The following is a 17,866-nucleotide window of genomic DNA, read 5'->3' as shown; positions in this document are numbered from 1 at the left end:
ATCCATTAATACCGTCCTTAGCTAGGTCCTGAGACCTAGCTAGCTAAGATGAGCACTCGGTTGTCGGGGAAACTTGTTTTGAAAAGTTCGTTTAGCTAATCCGTGCAGGTGAATGAATTTACCCTGACTAAAGAAATCAAGAGAAACGCCCCAGGTTGCTCAGTCACTAATTACCGTTAGTGTACTTTTATTACAAGCATTATACTGTAAATGCAACAGGCTGCATTCTGCTTCAGCTCCTGTGCAGAACTTTGAGAAATAAACTTTATATTTCAGTTTGTGATGATTCTGTTCTCGTTGTGATTACAGGAGCTGCCCTCAGATTCAGACCTCAGCACCAACCAGTGACAGCAGACAGATCATCCAGCATGTTCACATGTTAACTGCAAAATTAACTGATGAAAACAGTACAAAGGTTAAAGTACCACATGTGCTGTCAGTGAAAGCTGCAGCTGTTTTAAAGTTAAAGACAAAAAGTCAAAAGGATTACTCACCCCTGTAACTGTGTCACTATATATATCAGCATTAACAGGACCGGTTTGGTGTTTCAGAGAGCTGCTGATCTCAGACCTGCACAGCTTCCGTTTTAAACACTTGATGTACTCAGCTACATGAAGAACATATTTGATTTTCTCTGACATGATTAAATAAAACCTGATGAAGGTCAAAGGTCACCACTTGTATGTCGAACTACAAACTTGTGATCTGGAATTCTTTCACAGTTTTTTGCAGATAGTGTGTTCTTCACCATAAAGTAATTCAGAGTTATTCATACTAGAGTACCCAGAGAGGATAATATATTTTTAAATGTGTAACGTTCTACAGGACTGAATATAATATCTTTATGTAAAAGCCCGGACCCACTGGGGAGTATCCGAGTATTTATAACATTACACAAACCAAAGGTCTCCATCAAAGAGTTCATAAAATGCTGGGTGTATCCATCTTCTGGGGTGGGCCTGCGGTGGAGCTCTGAGAGAACTGCTGGTGGAGATCAGGAGTCCTGCTTGATCAATGCCATGAGCTTCATTCTTCCTGGTGTTTCTTAATTGAAGTCTCTCAGTGGGTCAACAGAACATCTGGCACAGGACAGCTGTGATGAAAGAATGGGAAAAAGTTTCTCCAAACCTCTGGACCCAGGAAACCCAGCTTAGTCCTTATGGTCTCCCTCATTAGTTTCTCCCCAGGATGAATGTAGCTGTTGATACAATATGGATTCTATAATTAGACTACACTACTGAAACCTGCTGCTGTTTTTAAAGTTTACACATACACAGTAGACGGCTCTGAATATTTAAACCGTTTAAAATCCATTACACTCACAGTCTTAAATGATAAAATCAAAGAACATTAGAGTATTAGACTAATAGAGTAACAGGTGTGTAGCAGTTAATTTGTTTGCTAGATTAGCCGCTAGCATACGCACTGTGTTGGAGGCTTGTTGCTAGCTAGTTAGCGATGCTACACACCTGTTACGCTAATAGTCTGTATTATTGAAGGATTCGGCACTCCTTATGTTTTTTTTTTTTTATTCATTTTTGGACAGTGATGAGATCATCTGCACACTCCACAGAGGCCCAGAGTTACTTTTAATATCAAAAATATAATGCTGTCCTTTGAAATTTTAACATAAGACTGTGAGTGTAATGGATCTGAAACGGTTTAAATATTCAGAGCCCTCTACAGCCTGGTAACATGGAAACTTTAAAAACATCAGCAGAACGTTTCAGTGGTGTATTCTAATTTGTTCTTTTCATTTAATAATAGAGTCCGTATTATATCAACAGCTAAGAGAAACTAACAAAAACACACAGACATGCTGAAAACAGGAAAGGAGATATAGCTGAATGAGAAGAAAGGGCACAACTAAATGGGAAAAACAGAATATCATTTGGAGAAAGCAGACACAGGGACATGACTTAGAAACAGAAAGTTATCACAAAGGAAGATAACTAGATATTACATAAACCAGGGGTGGGGAACTCCAGGCCTCAAGGGCTGATGTCCTGCAGGTTTTAGATATGACACTGGGTCAACACACCTGAATCAAATGATTATTTCATTAAGTCCTCTGGAGCACTTCAAGACATGTTTAGGAAGTAACTTAGTCATTTAAATCAGTTGTGTTGGATCAAGGACACATTTAAAACCTGCAGGACACCGGCCCTTGAGGCCTGGAGTTCTCCCACCCCTGACATAAATAAACACTCCAATATAAACAGAGACAGAGGCTATAATAAACCCTAAAGGAAACTATCATGCTCAAAAATACAATGAATCACAATACCCCAAATTCACAAAGAAATTGTAAAATAGGATTCTAATGTTATAAAACCATAAAAATGTGTGACGTGTTCTTACTACAACCCTTTAAAACTAAAAGATTCGTAGGGCTCAGTTGTCCAAGGCACTGAGCTACAGGGGAGCTGCTGGGCCTGCAAGTCTACCCACACTTTGGTGTGTATCAGAGGAAGTAGCCCTATTGGGCTTTTGAGGCAGTTACAACTGGGGAAAGTCCCCTCACACATCGGCTTCATCTAAGCTCTGCACTGACTGATAGGATCAGGGTTTAGGACTTTTTAAACAGACAGCCAATCCAGACTTCCAGAATTGGGGGGATCAACACCACCAAGGAAAGTGGTTTTTGCCTTTAAGCCCAATAAAGGCAAAAAAAAAAAAAGAGTTGCAGTGGCTGGAGGTGAAACTTTGCAGACATGTAGTGTGAGTTGCAGGGAAGAAGAATTTGTGGAGAATTTCCTGTCAACTATCAAAAATTATTTTATTTTGTAATTTTTGTTGATTAAAATAACCTTGTTGAATTTGAGTAGAAATATTCGCTGGAATCTTGCAGCATTTTGTGATGAAAGTTGGCACACATGTAGAGAAGGTAACCCAGAGAAGTATTCAACTGACAATTTCATGTCAACGATCAGAGATGATTTTTAATAAAATTTTTATGTAGTGTTATATTCCATTGAGCATGCTGAATTTGACCAGAAATATTCTTCTCTAGATTTATGCAGTGGAATGAGATGCACACAAATTTAGCCCAGGTTTCCAAAAAAGAGGAATCCATTGAGAAAGTCATGTCAATTGTCAAGCATGATTTTTAATGAATTTTTCAATATGACGCAGTTTTTAGGCACAGAACAACAAGCGCTGTGTTAAATTGGTTGCGATACACAAATGGCTCTACCGTGTCAAGAAACGTGTGATGGCTTGGAAGTGAAAGGGTTAGGTTTTTTGCTCCTTGAGTGTTCAGTTGTGTGAAGCCGAGATTAAAATTGGAGTAAAATATTGGGATCTCTCGTGTCATCCTTTGATACCTCCACAGTATAGTGTTTTTATTTTTTATTTTATTTATTTTTATTTTAAGAAAATGTTGAACAGAATACTAGATACTGTTATTTTTTTAAACACAGGTATGGTTTGCTTTTCTTACCCTAATAAATGAAATCCTCATGATATATGGAAGAAGGAAGACTGATGTTAAAAAAAGAGAAGAATGAGTACATGTTTAATTGCTTTCAGCTGTGTGCATTTGTCAGTCTACAGCAGGGGTGTCAAACTCCAGGCCTCGAGGGTCAGTGTCCTGCAGGTTTTAGATCTCACCCTGGGTCAACACACCTGAATCAAATGATTAGTTCATTACCAGACCTCTGGAGAACTTCAACACATGTTGAAGAGGTAATTTAGCCTTTAAATCAGCTGTGTTGGATCAAGGACTCACTAAAACTTGCAGGACACCAGACACCTGTGGTCTACAGGATGACGCAGCAGCAGGTCTCTGGGTAGTCATCAGCACTGACTTTGCGCCCGTTGCCGTACACGTAGTAGACGTAGCTCTTGTCTTTCCACTTGTAGTTCACCTGAGTGATGGGGATCAGCTCGACCGCCTGCCTCTGAAAGAGAGAGAGATGGAGGGATTCGTATTAAAGGAAAACTTTCAACAGCATCAGAGGGGGTCAGCTTGAGTCAGAATACTTTAGCTTAGCATTGACTTCAAACCTTTATGTCCTTTTCTTTAACAAAAATTCCAACAATTAATTCCCCTTTTGAGTGTTTATGTAACAGCTAACTCTTCAACCACCATCAAATCATTTAAGATGGCTTTAGTTATCTTTATAGGTCACCTTATCCCTCGAGCTTCTGTAGCAGTTGATAACTTTAGTAATTGAACAGTCTATTGATTTTTCTATTGACTAACTGAGGAATCAGTTAAGTTAAATAATTTGCAGAGCAAAGCAATAAATTGCAGATTAACACAGGCACACCAGCACAGGCTGGCCACTGGGGGTGACTACACTATAGCCCATAGACTCAAAACTCTAAAGTAAACTTTGCACGTTTTCCTTGCTGCTTCAACTACAAATAATGGAATTTCAGCTCGAATCAATTATATTTCAACTAGAATTAGCTGCTGATGGAACAAGGATAGCTGTTTTCTTTCCCTCCACTACTGGAGAAGATTGTTCCTAATTTCTCTCTTGAGCTGTGTGTCGGCCTACCTGCTGCAGAATCCTGGAGGTTTTGCCATACTTAGTTTGATGTTCTTTGATCAGACGCTCAGAAGCCTGAGAGACTGCTTGCGGTTTAAACCCAAGCAGTGGGTAGACCTGAGAGAAGCAAGAGTTTAATTCACAATATTCACACCGCTAACCCCAGCAATGTGTTTTCCTTCTCCCCAACCTTTCCTTTACATTTATCTCAACTACACCTGCCTGAGGTGAGTTCCTGCAGTGGCTTTATGTTTAATTTATGGAGATTATTTCAACATTTCAAACATAGAATATAACATTCCAAACTACTGTGTGAAACTACTGAGATGTAGTTTTTTTTGTATGAAATTTTGGTATTAGGATTCAAAGTGAAGCTACATTGTGTGTGTGTGTGTGTGTGTGTGTGTGTGTGTGTGTGTGTGTGTGTGTGTGTGTGTGTGTGTTTACCAGGTTCTGGCTGCTCTTGAACAGCTCTTTCCCTTTTACTGAGCGCAGCTTATCACTCTTCAGACCACAGCTCTGCTCCACCAGATGATCTTCCACATGGTTTTTCCTAAACACAAACACACAGATATGAACTATATTCATGCTGTATCCATCAAATATATAATACTGATGTAACACACACTCTACAGGGTGGGCCATTTATATGGATACACTGTAATAACATGGGAATGGTTGGTGGCACATTAGTCCTGTTTGTGGCACATTAGTATATGTGAGGGGGCAAACTCCTCAAGATGGGTGGTGACCATGGTGGTTATTTAGAAGTCGGCCATCTTGGATACAACTTTTGTTTTTTTCAATAGGAAGAGGGCCATGTGACACATCAAACTTATTGGTAATGTCACAAGAAAAACAATGGTGTGCTTGGTTTCAACGTAACTTTATTCGTTCATGAGTTATTTACAAGTTTCTGACCACTTATAAAATGTGTTCAGTGTGCTGCCCATTGTGTTGGATTGTCAATGCAACCCTCTTCTCCCACTCTTCACACACTGATAGCAACACCGCAGGAGAAATGCCAGCACAGGCATCCAGTATCCGTAGTTTCAGGTGCTGCACATCTCGTATCTTCACATCATAGACAATTGCCTTCAGATGACCCCAAAGAGAAAAGTCTAACGGGGTCAGATCGGGAGACCTTGGGGGCCATTCAACTGGCCCACGACGACCAATCCACTTTACAGGAAACTGTTCATCTAGGAATGCTCGGACCTGGCACCCATAATGTGGTGGTGCACCATCTTGCTGAAAAAACTCAGGGAACGTGCCTGCTTCAGTGCATAAAGAGGGAAACGCATCATCATGTAGCAATTTCAAATATCCAGTGGCCTTGAGGTTTGCATCCTCGCCTCTGTCAGTGCGCCCCTGGGCAGCTGTGGCTACAATGTAGCTTGCCATTGCCAGTGTGTGAATGTGTGTGTGAATGGGTGAATGACTGAATGTAGTGTAAAGCGCTTTGGGGTCCTTAGGGACTGAGTAAAGCGCTATACAAATACAGGCCATTTACCATTTGCATTGATGAAGAATGGACCCACTATCGTCGTACCCCATATACCACACCAAACCATCACTTGTTGCTCCAACAGTCTTGGAGGGATCCATCCAATGTGGGTTAGTGTCAGACCAATAGCGGTGGTTTTGTTTGTTAACTTCGCCATTCACATAAAAGTTTGCCTCATCACTGAACAAAATCTTCTGCGTGAACTGAGGGTCCTGTTCCAATTTTTGTTTTGCGCATCCTGCAAATTCTGTGCGCCGATCTGGGTCATCCTCGTTGAGATGGTGCAGTAGCTGGAGTTTGTAAGGATGCCATGAGTGAGTAGCTAATATCCGCCGAAGGGATGTTTGACTAATGCCACTCTCCAGTGACATGCAGCGAGTGCTACGCTGTGGGCTCTTGCTGAATGAAGCTAGGACAGCCACTGATGTTTCTTCATTAGTGACAGTTTTCTTGCGTCCACATTTTGGCAAATCCAACACTGAACCAGTTTCACGAAACTTAGCAAGCAGTTTGCTAACTGTAGCATGGGAGATGGGGGGTCTCATAGGGTGTCTTGCATTGAAATCTGCTGCAATGACCCGATTAACTGCGTTCACCAGACAGCAACATAATTTCGATCCACTCCTCACGTGTTAACCTCTTCGACATGTCAATGTCATGGCTGTGTGCGGGCAGGCAGGGAGATAGGACTAGTGATGGGACGTTCTGTATCGAGGCTTCGGAGCGTGTGTCGAGTAATGGAGGGGGCGTTTCCGCGAAGCGCGTATCGAGGCTTGCTTCATTTATGGGAGGAGCTGAAATGATGACGTCCGAAGCCTCGCTGCCCGGCTGTACCACGTGACTGGTTCATGAAGTGGTTCGAACTTTGCCGCGAGATATGACAGCGATATAAACCCCTCAGACTTCATTCAAAAATGTGGGTGTTTGATGGAGAGTTGCGGTTAGTGAGAGTTTGGAGACCGTTTGGAGGTTTATGAGAGTGAGGAAAGTCAGGAGAGAATGGAGCCAGCTAAGAAGAGGAGGATGTCCTCCCCTGTGTGGGAACATTTTGATCTTATTCCTCCCAACAAGGTATGTAAATTTCTACAGAAGATGTATTTTCATGATACTGATGGTGCAATACAATTTATGTTGAGCTGTCTTGACTTTTGTACAAGGTGAAGTGTTTGCTATGTGCCAGGGAGCTGGGATATAACAGCAACACCTCATCCATGCTTAGGCACTACAGAGCTTTGCATGAGAATAAGGGGGACACCGATTGTGGAGCAAGACCAGGTGAGCCATCAAATGCAATGATAATATAGGATGCAGTAATGTTACTAAATGATATAACAATATTATACAACTGTTATAAGTTACGTATGTGATATTTATATTTGTGCTTTATCTTTATTGTCTTTCCTCAGGAGAACAATCTCAAATAGATGAAGACCTGGTCAGCATGGTGATTGAGGACTCCCAGCCATTTAGCATTGTGGAGGACAAAGGATTCAAAAGATTTGTTAAATCATTAAATCCTAGCTATGTTCTCCCCACTAAAAAGGTCATAAAAGCAGTGAAAATTTAGTTTTTACAGAATAAAATGTGAACAGGCAGTGTGTAGCTGTCCATACCTCAACGTTACAAAAGCACAACCACTGTCCACACCCCAACCACACCTCACCTCACAGTAAGTGATCATTTCCATTTCAAGCATTTCCAAATAATCATTTCCCATACTGCCACTATAAATATACACAGTATACTGCATCACTACAATATACATGTTTTACACACTCCTTTTGTTGTTGACATTTACAGGCTGTGTGCAAAATGCCACACTCTTCAAATTCATGCCAGCTATTATTTTTACGTCCAGTAGGTGTCCTGCTAGAGCAAATGAAGCTTCATGAAGCTTCGCGTTGGGGTGAACCAATTGGATGAAAAGCTTCAGTGCTTCATGGGGCTTCATCTGCCCATCACTAGATAGGACCCAAAATGCAGGACTCGGAGGCAGACGTGAAATCAAAATACACAGCTTTATTGCTGGAGCAATGGAACAGAAACTAAACTGAGTACAAACTAATACAAAAATTAATTGGCTGGCTGGCTGGCAGATAACGTGAGGGTACGACGCAACAGAGAACACAGGAAAACACAGTGCTTATATACGCAAGGCGGTAATCAGGGAATGGGCAACAGGAGGGAGACACAGCTGGGAGAAATAAGACTAATGAGACAGGGGAGCAGTAAAACTGAACACACTGACAACATACTGGGACAATCAAAATAAAACAGGAAACATGAAACAAATCACAAAGACGCAGACTTGACACTAAGAGGCAGACAGAAAGAATATAACACATGGAACTCAAACAATATTAAACATGAGACACCACCGAAGAACTAATCCCTCACCAAGAATAAGACATATTTATAATCATGATCAAAGCACCAGAGAATAAGAAAATAATCCATAATGTAAAAATAAACCAAAACATAAGAAATTCAAAATGCTGGGTCGAAACGACCCAGAACCATGACAGTCAATGGCTGTGAACAAAGAGAAACTTGTAAATAACTGATGAAAGAATAAAGTTACGTTGAAACCAAGCACACCATTGTTTTTCTTGTGACATTACCAATAAGTTTGATGTGTCACATGGCCCTCTTCCTATTGAAAAAACAAAAGTTGTATCCAAGATGGCCGACTTCTAAATGGCCACCGTGGTCACCACCCATCTTGAGGAGTTTTCCCCCTCACATATACTAATGTGCCACAAACAGGACTTTAATATCACCATCCATTCCCATGTTATTACGGTGTATCCATATAAATGGCCCACAATGTAGATTCTGATGAATACAACGTTCCATCCATCCATCCATTCGCTTCCGCTTATCCTTTTCAGGGTCGCGGGGGGCGCTGGAGCCCATCCCAGCTGAATACAACGTTACATGATTTAATACATTTTAAGCTTTAAACAATTAACAGTTTCTACTGCTTTCAATTTAAACTAGCAGCATGTAATTTTGATCTATATTGACTAGAGGGCACCAAAGCATCTGTCAAACCACCATTAATTCTCTTCCGCTTATTTCTAAAGAACTCATATCTCAGATGAGAGGTGAAACGTCTTTTCTTTAGACTATGATGACATGGATGACCAAGAACCTTCACAATCATATCTCTTCTGCTTGTTCTTATCAGGGTTGCAACGGAGCTTGAGCCTATTCAGGCTACCATAGGTGTAGAGGCGGGGTACACCTTGGACAGACTGCTAGTCTGTCACAGGGTTAACACAGAGAGACAACCGTTCACACCCAAGGGCAATTTATAATCACCAGTTAATCTAACCCCAATCCTTGGATGTGGGAGGAGGCCCGAGTACTAGAGCAGGGCGATATGACCAAAAATATTTATCACAATATACATTTGAAAATTTGCGATAACGATATAACTGACGATATAATTGACACTAGACAAAACACTTTACAACTCCACAACTTTATTAGTTGCTGACAGTTTAACCAAAAGGCATTTCCAGTGGAAATTGGCTGACATATCATAGGCATAACCATGTATAATATCCACAAAACTTAAAAAGAGGTTATACACACATAATACGGTAATATTATGTTGAAGCACAGTACGTATCACTCCACGAGGCGCCTGCCTGCGATAGCCGTGTGGGTTCGTAGCTTAGTCATACCGAAACATTTGACAGATTTTCGAGCGCCGTGTACCACATAAAATCGTTTCGAGGTCAGTGAACACAACCAGAATTCATACATAAGGCACACAGGATTATAAGGGGCACTGTCGACTTTCAGACAAATCAAAGGATTGATTTTAAGTGTGCCATATTTTCCAAAAAACACGGTAATAACGACGGCCCGCTAGCATGCTCTACCAAAAATAGTGCTTTGTTATGTATCTGACGGACGAAAGCTAACCCAGTTCCACATCACTGATGCTGCAGCATTTTTACAAACCAGTTCTGGTTCATCTGTTTTATTCAACGATCCGCTTTCGCCCTTCTCATTCTTCGTCGCCGCCATGCTTTTTCCGCCATGTGCGTATGAAAACAAAGGCACTGCGCATGCGCGTTTTACCCATATTCTATTGCGATATTTCATTTTCTTATCGTTGCCCAACATTATACTGGTATTACCGTGAACAGTATGATATGGTCCGGCCCTACCGAGTACCCACAGAGAACATTCACACTCCCTGACCAGATGGTGGAGTTGAACTCAGGACCTTGCTAATTTCCGCTGACTTTTCAAAGCCTTCTAAAACTTCTCCATGGACCATTTTAATGCCCGAAATAATTCATGGATATCTGCCAAAAACAGGTTAAATGAATTGAAATGTATAAAAACTTTTTATATACTTCTGAAACCTCCTCTAGGACCATTTGAGTTTTCCAGATGATTCCTAAAAGACACTGAAGAACCCAATCTTCAAGGACTCTGATAAAGCCACTGAAATATAGGAAACTGCTGTTGTACTCACCATTCCACTTTTAGCTCAATGTAAGTCAGCAGTTGACATTTTCCTTTACAGGTTTCACATTGCTTTTTCCCCCTACCATCACACTTTGTACACCTAAACACACACAGACACATAACTCATTATTTTTGGTTACTTACAGACATTGCAGATTTTGCTTTATTTTTTAAAAATATGGTATTTGTTTATTTTTACTTCTATTATTATTTTAAAAAATTACTGAACTTTTACTTATTGCAGTATTTCTTTGCTTAGACATTTTTAGGAAATTTTGCATCTGTCCTTTTCTAATTAGTTACTGTAATTAATCGTATATCCCCAGCATATGCACAGTCATAAAACTGGTATTTTTTCTGTTTTATTTTCAGTTTGTGTGACCATTCAGTACCTGTCTTTGCCTGTGCCATTACAGTGAGTGCAGGCTGGATCGGACTTTGCCGCACCATTACACATCGGGCACGCTTTCTACAACCACACAAATAAGCAAATGTTTTAATTGTACCTTGATCAGACTTTTCATGTCTTATTATTTACTATTGAGAGTTTCCTTACTTTTCCACTTCCACTGCACTCCTTGCATTGCTCAGTACCTGCTGCATGGCATGTGTGGCATTCCTAAACACAAACACACAAAAAAAAAAGTTAAAAATGAGCAAAAGGTAAAAAAATTTCACGTGTTCATGGTTTTAAAGCCTCAATAAACTCAGGAAAAGATGAGCTGTAGAACCATCTCATGGACAACTAAAGATCCATCAAAATTCATCTGGAAAATTCTTTAAGTATATATGTCTTCAAGCTTAAAGCTCAGAACCAAACTGCAGGTAACCCAGCACTTTGACAGATAGCTTTTGTTATTCAGCCACCTTGATGGAGGACGTGTAGGGCACCCGGATCTTCTCTGTGTGGTCACTGAAATGTTTGGGGTGTGTGGCCTGGACCTCCCATGGTCGTGGAGCGGGCTGGGTGTAAAAGTCAGCAGGCTCACCTTTTAAATACACGAGATCACAGAAAATGGCAGTCAATAAACTACTAGTATAGTAAGTTACTGCATTGTCAGTAGATTTATGCAAGGATCAATAAAAGAGCCATTTGTTATGAAAACCAAAGCAAGTGTTTCCAGGTTTAACTCTTTCAGGTAAAACACTATTGATTAATCAGTTGTTCTGGAGTTTGATTCATAATAGGCTCTGAGTATCACACTATTGTTTTTAATCCCTCACAAGGCCATAAACTTTGAGTGTGGTCAAGAACAAAGTGAAAAATGTGGTTTGGTAACAGGAAACAACAAAACTCTACCATCAGATTAAAAAGCATCCAGCCTTGCTCTATAATAACAGAACATGGTGGCTCAAGGAAACAAATGAAAATGACCATTTTAATGGCTCCACATCAGGTTTTGATTTAACAAAATGAAAATGTGCGTTTACCTTCATGTGGTTTGTGGGCCCAGTCAGTTGACCTGGACTCAGTGAATGTCTCCAGACGGTACTAAGGAACAAAAAACAGACTTTACTGAGAGAAACTGGATTTGCTGATAACATTACTGTGCTAATTTCTCTATATTTCACATCAGAGTGAAAGTGAAACATACGTTTCTATGCATCATGTGCAAGAAATGTCTCTCCCATTAAATCCTACACAAAATTTGTTAAACCCAATCAGTATCGCACATTATACCATACAATGTATTTCCGGGTTGTTGCCATATAACTGGGCATCATATTACTGCATAACAAATTTTGTGGTAAAACCAGTACTTGGAACGGGTATTCCATATTCTTTGAGCTTCTTGCAAGAATCTTGAGGATGTGATGAAAAGTTCTGGCAAACTACTACTTCAGCAGCTCTGGACACTTACTAAAAGCTCTGAAGTTTTTGAGAAGAAAATGGTCGCACTTTCTATTACAGCTCAGTAATAAGGGGGTAATAGCAGGTTAACTAGTTAACCTACAAGGTATGTGTTTTAAATATGCTTTTTGCATGTTGCAGCTGTATTTCCTGTTTTATTAGGCAAACTGCCACAGTTGTTTTTAGATAATAATCACACACTTTTTAGCTTTAATAGGTTCTTAATATGTTATTAAATTTAAACAGGTGGTTTTGCATTTTGCAGCACTGTTTCCTGCTTTTTACACAGAAACTACCACAGGTAATTGAGGGGTAATAACTTAACGCATATTACTGCATTATAGCATTCTTGTTTCTTCCTTGTGACTCCACTTTATTGTGGAGCTGTATTTCCATATTATTATGTGCAGTTTTTGGGTTCTCATTATCCTATTACATACATTTCTGAGCAATATTACTCAACTGTAACCACCAAAAAAGACCAGGAAGTAAATGGAGTATTAAAGTCTCTTGAGGAGGCTCTAGCTGATGTTCAGCGTGTGGACGCCAAAGCTCAGAGTGCACTTGACTTAAAAAAATCAAATCTCAAAGATGAATTGCTACCATGATATTATTTAGATATTAAGTGGTTATTACTTTGGTAATTGCATAGTAAAAGCTTGGAAATTACCACATTATTACACTCTTTTCCCCCCTTTTTACCCTACTACTACCCCTGTATTACCTAGCTGTAATAGAAAGTGCTACCAAAAAATTCATTATGCATGTTTCAACAGTTCATTATCATTCAATTATGTCCTTTGGTCAAATGTTTGGAAAACTATGGATAAAAGCATCTCAAACCAGAGCTCTGCAACAGACTGATCAAGATAGTAAAGGCAGATATGGAGGTAACTCAGTCCGCAGCATCACTGATGGTGGTGATGGTGGAACATTTAATCACCCTAAATGTGTTGAATGGCTCCATGGAGGTGATGACTCCCTGAGTGACTGGATCTTCACTGTAGCAGATATGAGATGACACAAATTTCTTGAATGCCTCCCGAGCCTCATCCTCAGAAAGAGAGGGGATACTACAATACACACAAACTCTGTGTTAAACCAGAAAATTCTACTGGTTGGTGAGCAGCTCAGAAACACAGATAATATGTTGTACCTCCATTCGGGATTTTCAGGGCTGGGTTGGGGTGGGGCTACTGGCTCCATGGGCATGGGAGGAGGCAGGAAACCTGCTGCATCAATGACAAATTTTCAAGTACCAGCAACAGCATTAATGTGAGGAATTATATGCTTTTCTTACCTCCTCCTGGCACAGTGCCTTCATAGCCTGGGACATTGACAAACATGTTGGCTTGGGGTGCCATGACAGGTGGGTACATAGCTGGAATGAAAAACAAGAAACAAAAAATTCAACCAAACGGATCAGGTGACCCTGAATCCTCCCTTAGTTATGCTGCAAAAGATCTAGGCTGCTGGGGGATTCCCATAATGCACTGAGTGTTTCTTATTCCTTCCATTTAAAAGGTTTTTTTTCTTTACCACTGTAGCCAAAGTGCATGCTCATAGGAGGTTCCCTGATTGTTTTTTTTCTGTTTTTTTTGTTGTGATTTGGTGCTATTAAACTGAATTGAATTGAATGGCTGGAGCTGAATAAGACTGTTCCTGCACAGAAGAATGTTTGGTGCAATGAAAAATGATTATGCCCGTGCTATGGTTAGCCACGGCCAGGTGGGCTGGTGTATTTGCGGTGTGAACCCAAAAGCAGACACAGGAGAGGGAATGAGGTATAACAAAAGCCGGGCCTTTTATTGAGGCTGATTTCCAAAAGAGAAAACAAGGCAAGGCGAGTTGGGGGGAAAAGGAAAGCAAAACCTAAACTGGAATAACCTAAACTCAATATGAAAACTATGACATGGAACTCAGCGCATGCGAAAACGGTGACCAGAAACATGAACATGAACACGAACATGAAGCATGAAAACAATCCTGAGACTTGCAGTGATATGACATGAGATAGACAGACAACCTGACAATGAAGAAAGAGAGACAGAGGACTTAAATTGTGTTAAAAAAATAAAAAATTAAAAGTTAAAAAATTGTGTATGTTTCTGTTCTGTGTCCTGTGTACTGTTTGTTTATATATGTGTCTTTGTGGCTGCTGTCAAAACCAAATTTCCCCTCGTGGGACAATTAAAGGATTATTCTATTCTATTCTATTCTATTCTATTCTATTCTATTCTATTCTATTCTATTCTAAATACACAGAAGGGTATACTCTGTTGAACAGTTCTTGTTTCTGCCATGGCTGCTCTACAAAACGACTTGTGTAGATAAGTTAGTGAAATCATTCTTCAGAATCAGTTTTAGTTAGAAGGAAATGATTCACCTTCTGTGATATGTGATAAGTAAATGTGAAATGTAAAATGTAAAAGTAAAATGTGATAACTACAATGGTGCAGAAAGCTGCATCTGGTCAGAAGAAATAAACCCCACAAATTTTAAAGAGTTGTCCAGATTTGTTAAAACTTAAAACGGCTGTCAACGGACAGATGCAAGGATATCCATTGCTACCCCCCCATGCAATAAAGAGTTTCAAAGATGTTTGTTGTATGACAAGTATGATAATGGGGGTAGTATACTAACCCCATTTCCAGTGTTAGAGTAAACATTTTTAGTTCAGGTTTCTTTTACCATTTTCTCTCTTATCTCTTAATTTTAACAAACATCTCCAAAAAACAAACACTGATATGACAAGAAACTGCATTGATTTCTGAAAAGGGTAATAATGGTTGTGTGCAGACAGCCCCTAAAGCCCCGGACAGACTTTAATATTTTGTCACAGACTCTGAAGGACTCCATCACCCGTTCCAGCAACTCAAGAATCAATGATTACGTTAACCTGACACATGAGGGATTACAGACGAAGGCATGAGGTCAGTATCTAGAAAAAAAGACTCCAAAAACTGAAACTAGTAAAACAACTTGATTAGCTCTTTCAACATGACAGTGTTAACATCCATATCCTTGCATCTGTCCATTTACAGCTATTTAATTTTGTATAAATATGGTGAACTATTCTAGGTTAGTGTTATTTTTCTTTCTGACCAGATGCTGTTTTCTGCACCATCTCTTCAACGCCCTTATACTTGTTACTAGTGTGTATGCGCTAAAACAGAAATATTTTCCATATCCTCAGTACGGTTTCAATAACTCATGCAAACACAGCATTTTGAAAAGGGTATAGAAGCCGTACCAGTTGTTTGACTCAAAACAACAAATTAAATCTTTACATTTCAACTTTCTTTGTCTTTGTCTCAAAAGATTATTTATTATCATGCATTACTATTATTATCATCACTGATTATTTCCTGACTTTCATTATGCCTAAATTGAGCACATTATATTAGGTCTGCACTCCCTTTCTTCACCTGAGTTGATTAAACTTATTTTTAAATCAGAAAATCTGACCTTGTTTTCTCTTTCAGAGTTTAGCAATCCATATGTGTCCTTATTTGTTAAGTCTAAAGCAGGGATGGCAAACTAATTTTAAAACATGGGCCACACTCACCCCATTTTAAATTTAAGCGGCCGGACCACTGGTCTTTCCAACAATAGAAATAAGTTTAACTACACATTTAGCTGAGATGCATTAATCTAAAAGAAATGCACGCAAGTCTTATAGTATCTCTTAGTTTTTCTACATGATAACGAAACACTGCTGACGTTAATGATAGAAATATGTCAGTGTGACTCTTTGGAATTGGAATTGTAAGAAATAAATGTGTAAAATTACAGAAAAGAAATTGCACAAAGTACAAAACAGAAAGATCCTGTTAATTCGCATTTTCCTCCCAAGTCCACTTTCTTTCTGCTTTTCTTTCTTTTTTGTCCACTACAAAGGCAAACGTCTGCATCAAATTCTTCAGGAAACAAGGTTCAGGTGGCTTGATGAGTTTCATCGGCAGTTTACTGTCAAAAAGGAAAACAAGTGGATCATGTTTGGAGCTCCTCTTTTAAAAACTAAAATATACTGAAGAAGCAAACGAATGCAGTTTAGTGAATGCTGAAGTTTAACATGATTCTGACTTAATCTTCGCACTGAATGTTTATTAATAGAAGTGACAGCGTTTCAGCGCCGACTATCAGGAGCCGAACCCTGCGTCTGCGCCTCTGAATAGCCCGCAGGGGTTCTGTGGTCAGTGTCGTGATGGTTCCTAAGCCTGCTGGTGTGTCCTGTGCTGCAGTTCCTACCTGAGCTGTTCATTCTGCTGCAGATCAACCACGCTGATATCAGCCTCACAGAATCCGTTACAGTTAGAGTCATCCAGAACCGCATTTAAATGGTGAAATTCGGAACGCCCCCTGGTGGGAGAGCAGGCCCGCCTACCCCGAGTTAACGATCAAAGATAGAAGCAGTGAATGCAAACAATCGAAAAACTGTAAATCTTTATTTTTCCTGCGGTGTGCTTGTGACTCGCTCAATAAACAGCTGACCAGGGTCTATCCTGTGGCTGCAGTTAAGGCTGTTTTTAAGCGCAGAAAAACAAGCATTATATTGTGATACACCAATGGCTTTGGCAAGAAACAAATCCCGCTTTTTCTACTTTACTATTAGAACTCAGTTCATCATCGTTTCGTGGTATCGGCATAAACGCGGCCTTTGGGGTCTTTTGTGCCGAAACCTGATCCAAATCCAACTTTTCTATGTTTTTTCTATTTGTAATACATTTACCAATATTGATGAATAGACTGCATCCAACTGGATTGACACAATTTTGACTTTGCGTTATTGTACGTATCCTAATGAATATTTAAAATATTTCTATAGAATTGTGATTTTACATTTGTTAAGATTTCTGCTCCCCTCTTGCCCCCTTATCCTCACTTGTCAATGACGTTTTTTTAACCTGGAAACTGATCGCAGCTTCTACCAATGTTCCTTCTGGTTTATAATGATTTGATATAATCCCTGAGGGATTTGTGTGACATTTGTTTGACAGATTATAGGCTAAAAACCTGTTTACAGCTGTTTGAATATCAATCATTTTTTGGCAAAACCTGAAAGCACCTGCTTTGAGTGCATTTTCTAATAACCTTTAGTTGCAAAAGACCCTAACACAGTTAGCTAAACAATTGATGACAGGAATTCTGTACACGGTTCTGAAGAGCCCATGAGATAAAGCGGCTGGTTTATGGCTAAACAAGCAGGAAGCAGCTAAGCCTCAGTTCTCCTCTTGATCTCACTGATAAGATCTGCTCTGGATATATCGACCTCCTCTCTGGTTGCCACTACACACAGCTTCACCACTCCATCCTTCAGCTACTGTTCTCCCAGTATAGCCATGAGGGGGATTCCTGCTTCCTCACAGTACTGCAGCTGACTCAGCAGTTGAGGGGTTTTTTTTGTACATCAACTCAGCCTTGATGTCAGCTTTCCAGAGCTCAGAGATGAGTTGTCGTTGTTATAATCTCACACAACTAATTTACAGCACAACTCGTCCAAATCTTAAATGCCCA

The 17,866-nt window shown here is 39.9% G+C and overlaps 1 protein-coding gene across 5 annotated transcripts; it reads right to left on the bottom strand.

Moving 5' to 3' along the window:
• Positions 1-550: 550 nt before the first annotated feature.
• On the bottom strand, positions 551-16,676 carry LOC113022118 (protein SSUH2 homolog). Of its 5 annotated transcripts, none has more exons than XM_026167187.1 (14): positions 16,601-16,676; positions 16,143-16,318; positions 13,650-13,730; positions 13,506-13,581; positions 13,293-13,422; positions 11,929-11,989; positions 11,365-11,486; positions 11,054-11,116; positions 10,890-10,966; positions 10,505-10,597; positions 4,947-5,052; positions 4,509-4,616; positions 3,829-3,902; positions 551-1,198 (listed from the first exon to the last, which is right to left on the bottom strand). In XM_026167187.1, exons 3-14 carry the CDS (start codon positions 13,726-13,728, stop codon positions 1,060-1,062), a joined length of 1,128 nt encoding a protein of 375 aa, XP_026022972.1. In that variant the 5' UTR covers positions 13,729-13,730; positions 16,143-16,318; positions 16,601-16,676; the 3' UTR covers positions 551-1,059. The 5 variants fall into 5 exon arrangements, with proteins under 5 accessions (XP_026022972.1, XP_026022969.1, XP_026022968.1 ...); XM_026167184.1 differs by having other exon boundaries at positions 16,166-16,318; XM_026167183.1 differs by lacking the exon at positions 16,143-16,318 and having other exon boundaries at positions 16,601-16,673.
• Positions 16,677-17,866: the final 1,190 nt, after the last annotated feature.

The sequence above is a fragment of the Astatotilapia calliptera genome, chromosome 5, assembly GCF_900246225.1.
Source record: "Astatotilapia calliptera chromosome 5, fAstCal1.2, whole genome shotgun sequence".
NCBI classification, from domain to species: Eukaryota; Metazoa; Chordata; class Actinopteri; order Cichliformes; family Cichlidae; genus Astatotilapia; species Astatotilapia calliptera.
The sequence above is the reverse complement of the archived record's forward strand: the minus strand, read 5'-3'. Positions and strand labels throughout refer to the sequence as shown.

Coding starts and splice junctions, on each gene's coding strand:
- LOC113022118 (XM_026167183.1), bottom strand. CDS start 16,673: ATGACTCTAACTGTAACGGATTCTGTGAGGCTGATATCAGCGTGGTTG. Junction 11,117..11,364: donor CCTACACGTCCTCCATCAAG/GTGGCTGAATAA, acceptor GTTTGTGTTTAG/GAATGCCACACATGCCATGC. Junction 4,617..4,946: donor TCAAGAGCAGCCAGAACCTG/GTAAACACACAC, acceptor TGCTTCTCTCAG/GTCTACCCACTGCTTGGGTT.